Source organism: Elgaria multicarinata, chromosome 5 (genome assembly GCF_023053635.1).
Source record: "Elgaria multicarinata webbii isolate HBS135686 ecotype San Diego chromosome 5, rElgMul1.1.pri, whole genome shotgun sequence".
NCBI classification, from domain to species: Eukaryota; Metazoa; Chordata; class Lepidosauria; order Squamata; family Anguidae; genus Elgaria; species Elgaria multicarinata.
Window position 1 is genome coordinate 44,926,273 of NC_086175.1, and position 11,955 is coordinate 44,938,227.

The following is an 11,955-nucleotide window of genomic DNA, read 5'->3' on the forward strand; positions in this document are numbered from 1 at the left end:
AACTAACTTTAATTCAAACCATGCGTCAGTTTTTTTTACTATCCTATTAAATACTGTGTCTGGCCATTAGTTTTAGACTCTCCAAAGATCACTTCCTGTTCATGAAGAAGTTTGCTTTAGGTCAGGAGTGAGCAGCATGTGGCTCCCTGGCCTCTGCCAAAATTCAGTGGTGGTGAAAGGATTGCAGTGAGAAAAAGGTCGAATTTAGCTTGAAAAGAAGCAAACTGCCAATATGCTGTTCTGTGAACCCTTATCTAGTCAAGGCTCATATTTACCAAAGGGAAGAAGCAAATTTTAACAATTACCCTTTTTACCCATGGTGCTCAATAAGGAACCCAACCTTCATGAGAAGACTATTTCCATGTACATTGATGGTGCTATATAACTAAATAATATTATTTCAGGAGAAAGGAGGAATCTGTGAATTGTGTGTTGTTGTGTCCCCCCCCCCCTTTTGATGGGTGCTAGGAGCAGCCTTTATGTGATTGGAATGTAGTTCACTGAGTGTTAGGATCCAACCTTCTGTCTTGAGTGATTGCTTAACAAAATTAACATTTCTACTGCCTTTATGATAAGTTGTGATTTTCACCCCTCATTCAGGTGTTCTTCCACAAACTGTGCTGGGACTTGGTCATAGAAGTGCAATTTAGGCTTGAATGCATAAATTCAGGATACTGATCTATATAAGATGCATCTTCCTGGAATTAAGTCAAAATGATTGACATTTCCTGTATGCTCCAAAAAAGAATGAATTACCTGGAAACCTTTGTCTCCAACTAGAAAAAGATATGGATATATTTTCATACAAGTCAAGATCACAAACACAAGGACCAAGTTTAATATAAAATGTGTGAAAATGCACCCTTAAAGGTTTTTTTTAAAAAAGATTTAAGGAATCTAAAGTAGTTCAAACAAGAAGTTGAGTGTGAATCTGCTTTTTTGAACATCATTTTCTGAAGACAATTGGCTACAAAACTGAAAAGAGAATGTTTCTGAATGTGGCCCCAGCTTTGTCCTGATGAGAGCTGAAAAGCCCTTAAATATTCATCTACATTCCAATAAAATGGAACTACCATAAATCTCAAGTTTGATGTATTGTTTTACAAAACTAAGGCTTTCTTGCTATATAGCTTTAGTCTAATTAGCCCATGATAGGTTAATAGGCTAGGCACAGTAGCTTATTAAGCTACGGTTTGTAATTTGACTCCATTAGGAACTTATGCTGTGGGGAAAATGTACATTTTTCACTGTTTTCTTACATTGCTTATTTTCCAAAGGTTTGTTTATGCCACCCCCCTATTGGGTACACTTGGGATTTTCCCTCCCATGCATGAAAATGCACAGGATTTTGAAAGTGGATCAGGTACCTTATAAAGGGTGTTCCAATCCAGTAAACTATGAAGAGTTTATAGAGCATCTAAAGTTATACCCTTTGCTACAGGACTCTGTAGACCAACAAATTAATCCATGGGTTATTGGAGTGGATTATTTTGGGCAAATCATGGGTTGTTGTTGTCCAAACCCAGTCAAAGTTCAGTTTCTAGGACTCCAGATCTTTTATTTATACACTGCTTAAGAATTGAGTTTAATTGTAGACCTTCTTAAAGCAATTATTTTGAATAAACTTCCTAAACCTATTGGTGTATATGGTGTCATTTGTTTAGAATATTTGTTACAGCAGGTTGCTGTTAGGGACCAGAATTTGTCCTGAAGCTCTCCAGTACTGTTAGTCATTTACGGCACTATAAATTCACTTTTGCCAACTACATTCCATAGAACTGCCTTCCAGATGTTTTTGACTACAACTCCCATAATCCCTAGCCAATGGCACCAGGCTGAGAAAGGCTGCCACAGGGTGATGTTAATCCCCACCAATACTGCTAACCTAATTGTTTAACTGCTTGTGCTTAATCATTACTTGTAAAAGACAAAACAGGAACATACTGTAGTCTAAGCCTGCTATTTATTGCAGGGATGGATAACTTGCAGGGGGCTGTGCTCCTGCCCCAGTCAAAGTTTAGTGACATATCAGCCAAAAAGGCCTAGTTGAGCTTTAAAACAAAGCACGCTACCACCAGGGGTCACATGTGCTTGTGGGTCATCGACCCCTGTCATACTGCTTACCAGTAAAACTCTAGTCTACAGACAGACCTTTTCTTCTATTTTGGATTAAATGTAGGCTTTTCAAAAAACAAAACTACTCCTCTATCATACTTACTGAGATAAGCTCTTTATAGAAGTGGGTGGATGTAAAATTAGTTGGACAAAATCAGTGTGTTTGAGGAAGGGTAACTCCCATTAACATTCTAGAATAAAGGAGACTGTTCAATAAACCAGAAATGCCTCTGTCACTAGGAACAACATCAGTGTCTAAATATGCACAGTTGTACCTGTTTTTAACTTCGTTTGGATACGTAAGACAAGGATAGTAGTTTCTATCCTTTACTTCTTATGAGGGATAGCTTGTATAATCATGCCAAGCTCCTACAAGCAGCTAAGAAAAGATCCAAACCTATCTTAACCCTTGAATTCAAGTACCTCAACAGTCAAACTGTGTAATAATCTAGCTACCCACAGTTGGTGTTAACTCCATTTCAAATGCTAATATAGTGAAAGGGTAGGCTAGATCCTGAAGCTGCTCAGTCACAAACAGAAGTTCATGTAGGTGTGTCATGATTCAAACTTCAACAGAAAAAGCAATATTTAATACAGCACAAATAGCATCTTAATTGCAAGCAATATAGTCAACTATACAGAAATCTTACAGCATCCTAATCCAATAAAAAGCATTCTTCTAAACCAAGTCTTATTTTGAGGTCTTTGTCTCTGAAGGATTTTCACCAGTGTCAAGTGTCTTCAGCAATCGAAAAAGGCCAGCTGCTTCTCTTATCCGACTGAATTCAATACAAAATGCTTGTACTTCTATAAATAAGTCCTGTACATTAATTATTTTGTTCCGAATCAAGGATTGTAGAAAGACACAAACGAGACGTACCAGCCGGTTCTGAAACAAAAACATAACTGTATGACTTGACTCCTAAAGGAGAAGGTAAAGAATTGACATGCTCTCATTAACTAATTGGTGGAGGGTCTTTGTAGGAAGAGCAAAGGTTTTTACTTCACAACCCAAGACAACAAAGCTTGCAGGACTCTTTTCAACTCTGCAATAACCTGAGATGTTGCATGACTGCTGGAAGACATCCATCTTCCAAGTGAAATCTAAAGGATTTCCTGGACCTTACAACCACAATCCAGGACAGCATGCCAAAGTAGTGTCTTAAACACACTTAACAAGAATAATTCTAAACTGTAAACTGCATCTTTAGGATTATGACTGAGTGCAAGGCAAAAAATTACTCTGGACCCAACAGGCTTGAAACACACTTAAAAATGGAGGAGGAAGTATAAGATGCTGAAGTACTGTGCTCTATCCAGTGGGGTCAAAAGGCAGCATTTGACATGGACAAAAGACTGCAGTGACTTTTCTATTATGCTACCAAATACCTACCTGCATATACTTGTCCTTAATTTGTTCACAAGTAGAAATACAATTGGAGATATAAAGGTGAATAAATTCTGGAGGAAGATCAACTGCAGTAGTAAGCCTGTTAAAATATTAAAGGTGTTTATCTTTAACTATTGTGCAGTTACCCCAATTTAAACAAACTGTCCAAGCTTTGGGGAAGAGCTGAATGTGTCTCTACCATCCCATTAATGGCTTTAACTTGGCTGGAATGAACTTTCACAAATATATGCATGAACAACTTTTTGCATTGATAGTTAATATCAACATATGCTATGTAGAATCCAAGGATGTAACAGCACACAGGAAAGGAAGTGGTAGATAATTTATCCTTACTAATTTAGGATAGAGGGTTAATTAGGGCTTCTTCAAGCAGAGGTCTCTTTTATTTCTGCTTAAAGGTTGAACTTTTTCCTATTTCATTTCAATCCCTCTTTTCTATAATTACATATACTCTGCATTTCACCTTCCCACCAATATGTGGTCTCTGAAGCTATGTGGTCCCTGGCTCTGAAACTATGTGGTCCCCCATTTCTAGGATTAGGGTTTATTCCCCTTCTTCCTGACTGTGTTCCGGTTGCATCCCATTTACTTTGCCCCAGAGAACTGAGTGAGAGCTACTGAACAACCCCTCCATCTGTTCCTTAGTGGGACCACAGTATGACAGAATTCTGCAAACTGGTTTTCTATATACTAAAAACAAAGCCTATTTAATTAAATTCCACCAACAAAAACATCCTAAAGTAGACAAATACGTACCGATTTACAACTTCCATTGAATGTAGAGACATGTCCATGTTGACCAAGACTGAAAAATACTCAGTTATCTGACTTGACTGCATTAGTTTAAGCAGCATTTCTATAGCAACCAACGGATTATTTTCCACCAAGTCAGGTAATTTGGCAGGAGTGAGGCCAATATGGTAAACAAGCTTAGGGTCCTTCTCCAATTCTCCAAGCAGCTACATTTAAAAAGGAGAAAAAATACATAAAATATTAACAAGGTACAACAAAATACAGGCTAGAATATTACGCTATTTCAAGTTCAGAAGTTACTTTAACGTCAGAAAATACACATAATAGAATTAGATTAACAGCTGACCGCTCTACATACCTGTGTTTGCTGTTGTGATGACAAAGGACTTTTGAATGCCTTGGCCATGATTCGTTTGATTTCCACTCCAGCACTGTTTTTCACACACATTGACTTGTCCCACTGAATGGTATGATCTGGTTCTATGGGGTTTAACCAAGCTAGCTCATCCTCACAAATATGGAGTGGAGGTGGTGGCCGAATAAATTCTGGCCGAAAATGACCTGGAAAAATATTGACATTTTCATTTACGCTAACAAAAGCTATTTTTAAAAGAATTATTAACTCCACAAACTGCATCATGTTTTCTAAATGCTCTGACCATTTGAAAGTGCCTGGTACAGGAAGCCTACAGACAATTATGCACACACCTCTCCACCTACTAAATTCGGAACACACAATGAAATCCTGTGTTTAATCAGCCAAGAAAAACTTCTTTAAAATCTCCAGTGCACAAGACAGTAAATAAACAGTCACCATGAAAATCAGTGGGCATTCTATCAAATTAGGACAGCTGATCTAATACAAATTCTATAAAACTACAGAGAGCACGAGGAAGCAAAACATATTATCAAATTTCATAAATTTGATAAAACACCAGCATGTTTTGACTTTACTGCCATTAAATAAGCCTTAGGAGAGGCATTTCAATCTTTTAGAATGGGTAAAAAGCATGCAAAGTCAGGAAAACACCCAATGATCAGTGCTTAAGAGAAATGGGATAAAGCCAGTGATGGGGCAAGATAGACACTCCAGGAGAGCTGGATTTGGCCCCTGGGCCTAAAATTCTGCACCCCTGCCCCTCTCCACATGAAAAGCCAAGAATGAAACATTGATTGCAAACACTGGTAACCCCCTTCAATGAAGTAGGCTGCACTTTATGAACAGTCTTGACATAATACATTAGTTCCTAAGACATCACTTGGATCATTCTTTGCTTCGAACCAAAGACCATAGCTATTATTATTATTATTTATTTATTTATATAGCACCATCAGTGTACATGGCGCTGTACAGAGTAAAACAGTAAATAGCAAGACCCTGCCGCATAGGCTTACAATCTAATAAAATCATAGTAAAACAATAAGGAGGGGAAGAGAATGCAAACAGGTACAGGGTAGGGTAAGCAGGCACAGTGGGGATGCACTTACTCTTTCATAGCTAGAATAATGGCAATAAGTACAGCCAACATTACAGTTCTAAGCACCATTGCATGGAAATAAATTCTACAGTAAACCTGTTAGGATCTGGTTGTGTCTGAACCGTTGGGAAAGCAGCTGACTGACTTAAAAGTACTATGAGACAGAACAGCTTTCCCCAACCTGGTACCCTCCCAGTGAGTTAGACTACCAGATGCCATTAGCCAAGGTGGCTGGGGATGCTAGAAGTTGTTGTCCAAAACATTTGAGGACAAAGTTGGAGAAGGCTGAATTACAGTATATCTATGCTTTGAGATACATTCAGCCTGGAAAGTGTCTAAAGCTCCAACACTGGACACAACGTACAGATATGTATATCATGGTTTGCATCCAGTTGTATCATTCAGGCACTAGCAGACGCTGAATTCCAAATTATGTGCAAGGCAAGAATCCAACTAAAGTTCCGCTTGTGCAGTTGCTTGTATATCTTGAATTTACAAAGTGGTCCGCCAGCATTTGCATTACGGGAAAAGGCAGAAAACTTTAACTAGTACAGCCATTTTTTCCACTATGCTGGATTTAGGCTGAAATTGTATTTTCAATTAGGATGTGTTTACTTTCTGTTAGACTAACACTCCAAAAATAAAAGTGTTATACCAACTCAACTATTTTAGTAACTTGGATGATTTGAAGCCCACATTGGGCTCTACATGAAAGACATTGACATAAACAATTTCTTGGCAAATCCAATCACTGATCTGGAGGAAGCTAACTCTTGGGAGTTTTATTAGGTTACTTGTTTTAAGACTAGCTGCAATCAATACAATACAATCACAAAAGAAATAAAAACGGAGGGGAATACAACTGATCACTTGACTATTATGTTGTAACTGGATGAAAGATTACAAAAAGCAATGCATACTTTCAATAGGTGGTTTTGGTCCACTCACTAGAGCTTCAGTAATCTGGGAGGCAACAGAGCTGTCAAAACCAGAATTTGAAGAATCCGGATCAGGGTCACTGAGAATGCTTGGGAAACTAGCTTTACTCTGTGTTGGCAGCTCAGACTGACGTTCTAGAAAGAAAAATGGTTTAACACAATTTCAGTGCACACAATCTTGAGAAAATGTTGAGTCATACAAACAGGATTAAATTTATTTACCAATCTATACCATTGACTGCAGGGAGTAAACGATGAAAGGAAATTGGGACATCCCCTGAAAACAGAACCAACTCGTTCTTTCCTCTTAAGTCACAGTAATCAGATAGCTGAAGAGGAGAAATTCTGGCTCCACATGTTACAGACAGGAAGAATAGTCTACGGCTAAACCATGCTGCTTAACCACAAAATGGTTAACGGAATGCAATGCATTCCATTAACCATTTTGTGGTTAAGTAGCGTAGTTTAGCGTGTTGTCTGAACCAGGCCACTATCTTTTCTCTAAGCATGTAAGGAGGACTGAGGTTCTCTGATTTTGCAGTGTTTTCCATGTGTCTTCAGTAAGTTCATTCCATCCTGTTTCCACATCAGAATGATTTTTTAAAAGTTTGCATGAATTGTGCGCATTACTCAAAATATTTCCATTTTTGTATGCACTTTTTCTAAGTCAAACATTTTTGCAGATAATTACCCCCTTATATTAAGCATTCTTGTGTACATTTCCCCCCCATATTTGTATTTTTGTGCACACTTTCCCTTCCTGTATTTATTTTTGTACATACTTAATTTGCAAATTATATTCCAAAAGATGGAAAATTACAAATATTGATGCATAACTGTATTATGGTTCAATGTTTTGTTTTGGGAAGTGTTGTTTTGCTAAGTTTGCACTGAAATGCGAACCAAACAAATTTTCACCCAACCCTAATGAGGAGTGTGAAGTTATGGGACCCATTTCATAATTTTAAAAAGCTTAAAAAGTGCACAGAGTCTATGAACCACACAAAGAGAGACAGTTTCCTTTGAAGTTTTGCCACGGCAGCCCTAATGGGAGTCCACCCTACAGCTTCTTCTACTGTGGTATAGATATATACCACAGTAGAAGAAGAATGCCTGAAAGTATTTCGATAAACGGTAAAACTTGACCTTGTAAACATCTTCAAGTTAGGAGGAGAAGGCACTCCACACTATTAAAAAAGAAGACAACTGGAGACATATTTTAGTGCAATATTTTCCCTGTGTTCTTCAATTCCAGGAAGTCTCTCTTAATTTAAAAGGGAGGGTTCTGGAAAAATATACTGATTTAATTACAGGTCATACTGATACTTAATCAAGAGTTCCTTCTATCAAATAAACAATTTATACTTAATGTAAGATTTTCCCATAATACTTTTTCCTTTTACCACAAGTAAGGTCACATAATTGGCAAGTGACAAAAACAAGCTAACTACAAAAAGCACAAAATGAGATTTTTTTTAAAAAAAAAATTATACAAGTAGAGTGAAAAATACTCTAAACTATGGAGCAAAAGGAGCAATTTTATTTCATCAAGAGATACCACTATCTCAACTTCCCTTTTTCAAGATGCCAAAAGTAAGGAAATAGTCCGCTTTAAAATGAAATAGCAGAACTGTCCAGTTGCAAATCTGTACACTTCAAATAATTCCTGTTCCTGTCTGCTTCATAATAGAGATGTAATGAATGTGCTATTTCCACAATTCATAAACTAGCCTCTTATATGGTCACATATACATGGCCCTCCATGTTTTTTGGGCTACAGCTCCCATCAGCCAGCACAGCCAATGGTGAGGGAAGATGTGAGTTCCTGGCAAAAACATCTGACGGGCCACACACTGCCCAACCCTGATGTATACGCAAGCCTTTTTGCACCTATTGGGTTCACAAGTTCCAACAAGTAACACAGGTGCCCATGATTGGAAATCCTCCTTCCATCCCTCATCTTGTCCCATGATTCAACAGAGAGAGGGCTGGCACGGCTGCAGCTTCTCTTACCAGCATCTCAAACAGAAAAAAAGCAAAATACATAACTACTGTCTGGAAAGGATCATTGTTATATTTTCCAGCATACCAACTGTTTCCTAAAAGCCACACCTGACATCCCAGAAGTCAGTATCTTCAAATTCAGACACATCATGTAAACATGTACTTAAAAAATGTACTTTAAAATATCTAAGTTAACTAGGAGTCAAGGAAAAAAAAACAATTCTCTTCTTATACACACATACACAGCACAAGAACAAGGGTAACGCAAATAAATCTCACATAACATTCTGAAGTAGCCAGATCTCAGTAACAACAGTTTTTCTTACCTGCCAAAGCCAGCTGAAGACCACTTATATCTACAGATTGGCCCATATTTCCTACATCCATTGATGCAATCTGTCGTGGAGTCTTTTTGAAGAGTTCTCTAGGTGGGGCCAACATGAGCTGGGAAAGAAAGAATCTCTCTGGTGGGGTTATGGGAGGCAAAAAACCTGGGAAAAGCAAGATATTTTTATACAGTTTCATCATGTCTCATACTAGAAAAACTGATTTACATGCACTAAAATACATTTTTTCCTTGGATCTGGACACTCCTATGGACAGAAGGGGAGGAAAGTTCATTTTCAACTATTGCTCCTCTCCCGTTCAGCCCCTATGCTCCCAAAAGTCTACTCTGGGGCGTTGGGGGACCTTTCATAATAGTGTGAGAGGTGGCCTGGGAGCTGAAAGGGGAAATCACCTCTCTTCCTTCCAACTACAGTTAGTAGAATGGGAGCCTCCACTACATCCAAATCACCTACATGAATGGAAGGAGACTTCTTACAACTCTGCAAAGTAGATTATCCCCATTTTACAGAAAGAGAACTGAATCAAGACACTTCAACTACCCCAAGGCCACCCAATCTTAGGACCAGTTCACACTAGTAGTTGCTTTCATGTGTAAGAAATAACATGTGTAAGAAATATCACATCATCTTTGGGACTCCTTTGCACTTGCCAATTGCTTGAAAGCCTTAGGGCAGGGATAGGGAATTGATTGATTGATTACATTTATATAACCGCCCCATAGTGAAGCTCTCTGGGCAGTTTACAAAAGTTAAAAACAGTGAACATTAAAAAGTATACAAAATTTAAAACCATCAAAAACATGAACAGTATGAAAATGACGATATCAATTTAAAAACAACAGTTCTGGGGTCCGTTAAAAAACAAACAAACTTAGAGTTGTCAAATGCTGTTAAATGCCTGGGGAAAAGAGAAAAGTCTTGACCTGGCGCCAAAAAGATAACAATGGCAACCCAGAGGTGTATTTCATGCAGTAACCATTTCATGAGATCAATAGGCACACATCCTCACATTTTGTAACTTAAGTTGCTGCTACAAGCATGATTCCATCTTTAGTCAGACATACAAACTAGCAGCTTGTCACACATTTAACCAAGTCTTTAGCAATTATCATGACATGTTTTACTCATCAACAAGCATGTGCAGGGTGAAGAACAGCATCAACTAACAAACGATGGAAGAGACTAATGCAAGGTCAAACATAATTAAAACCTTGACTAAAATTAAATGCTTAAAGGCACAATCATACGCATGTAGGACTTTTTTCCGTTTAAACTTGCATAGGATTGGACTCTACCTGTTCAGACAACACGCTTAGCCAAGATAGGCCACTAACCCTTTTGCAGCAAATAGTCAGCATGTTTAAACCGTGGTTATGTAACCCACTATTGTTAGGAATGGTTCAAATGTCATGTTATGATGTTTAGTTCAAAATGCTTAACCACTGTAGCTTAGTGTTTTGTCTGAACAGGGTCTGTGTTTTAAAAAGGTTTTTTTAATTATTATTTTATGTTGTAACCTATCCAGAGACCAATGATACTGGGCAACTTTATACAAACCTAGTTAGCAAATGAAATAAATCTATTTTGAAGGATTTGAATTTAGCAAGAGTGATTGGCTATAGTAACACATGAACTATAGTACACCTTTCCCATTACAAAGCAATAATATCAATGTAGATAAATTTAAAACTTATATGAAATGTGTGTTGGATTTTTACCAGGCAAGTGGCCAACTTGCAAATGGGGCAGCTATTGCTCGGCTACTGCATGTTCAAGATCACATCACTTTAAAGCCCTTCCCAACTCACATCCAGAGTTCATCAATGTATTCTTTGGGGCTCTAATACATTAGCGATTGTCTGAGTAGAGAAGCGGACTAACATATTTGAGAATAATCAATGTATCGTACAAGGGGACATAATATAGGATTGCACTACTATTATATATTAACATGAAATTGTTACTGAGGCGGGAGGAAAGAGCAAGTTTTTTTTTACAAGGTCTTAAAAAATTATACCTGATGGACAGTACCACGGTTGTCGAGGACGGCTGTGCAGGAATATTTATATATTTTATTTAAATAGCAAAATTCAGGCTCTCGGGAAGACACTTAACAGGAGCTGGGTATTTATTATTCTCTACTTCCGAATAGCTTATTCGGGAAGGCACAACCCGAGACCATCTGGCGGTGGTGGGATACCTGAGAGCGGGGGCCTCTCGCTGTCGTCGCCGCTGCCGCCGGCCGAGCCCGGCCCAGAGCCAGAGCGCTCCGGAGGCGCCGGGTTGAGGAGGTGGGCGAAGATGGCGGCGAAAGGGTTGGCGGCGAGGGGCTCGGTGCGGTACATCTCCCATAGCAGGTAGAGGGCGGTGAGGCGCTGCGGTGGGGTAGGCAAGAGGTCGGGCTGCTGGAGGAGCAGCACCAGGACGGAGCCCACGCGGAAGTGCTCGGCCTTGCCGAAGTAGTGGTGGAAGGCGGTGGAGAGGCCCTCGAAGGTGCCGCCTCCGGCCTCCTCCGACACGATGCTCAGCAGGCTCGACAGCTCTTTCGGGGAAAGGCTCATCTTCCCTGGCGGCGGCGGCAGCAACACTACCTCGGTACTGGTGTTACCACTGTTACTGGTGATAGCAAAACCGGCGGCAACACCGCCGGGAATCGAACCCGCAGCGCAGCCGGGCTCAGGACTACTACTGGCCCCACCCCCTGGCATTCAGCTCCACCCTTCCCGCTTTTTGGTCTCGCTTACGCACGCACGCGCTCATCTACCGAGCTGCGCCTACTCTCCTCATGACTTTTTCCTTCCCCAGGAGCGCGCGGCCCTCACGCGCGCCTGCCCACCCGCCCACGCTGTATTCGCCTAGCTATTGCCGTAAAGTTAGTCACCGCCGGGTTTCATTTTGTACGGCGATAT

General features: G+C 39.6%; 1 protein-coding gene across 1 annotated transcript; it reads right to left on the minus strand.

Annotated features, from left to right (window-relative positions):
• Positions 1–2,683: 2,683 nt before the first annotated feature.
• Positions 2,684–11,724, minus strand: CNOT11 (CCR4-NOT transcription complex subunit 11). The gene is made up of 7 exons (XM_063126253.1): positions 11,247–11,724; positions 9,026–9,190; positions 6,678–6,830; positions 4,638–4,840; positions 4,283–4,485; positions 3,509–3,605; positions 2,684–3,004 (listed from the first exon to the last, which is right to left on the minus strand). Exons 1-7 carry the CDS (start codon positions 11,605–11,607, stop codon positions 2,807–2,809), a joined length of 1,380 nt encoding a protein of 459 aa, XP_062982323.1. The 5' UTR covers positions 11,608–11,724; the 3' UTR covers positions 2,684–2,806.
• Positions 11,725–11,955: the final 231 nt, after the last annotated feature.

Bases quoted from the DNA above. Each gene is read 5' to 3' on its own strand.
- CNOT11 (XM_063126253.1), bottom strand. From the start codon at position 11,607: ATGAGCCTTTCCCCGAAAGAGCTGTCGAGCCTGCTGAGCATCGTGTCG. The intron at 9,191-11,246 runs GTATCCCACCAC...TGCTTTTCCCAG, and splicing joins CGAGAGGCCCCCGCTCTCAG to GTTTTTTGCCTCCCATAACC. The intron at 3,606-4,282 runs GTACGTATTTGT...ATATTTTAACAG, and splicing joins TCAATGGAAGTTGTAAATCG to GCTTACTACTGCAGTTGATC.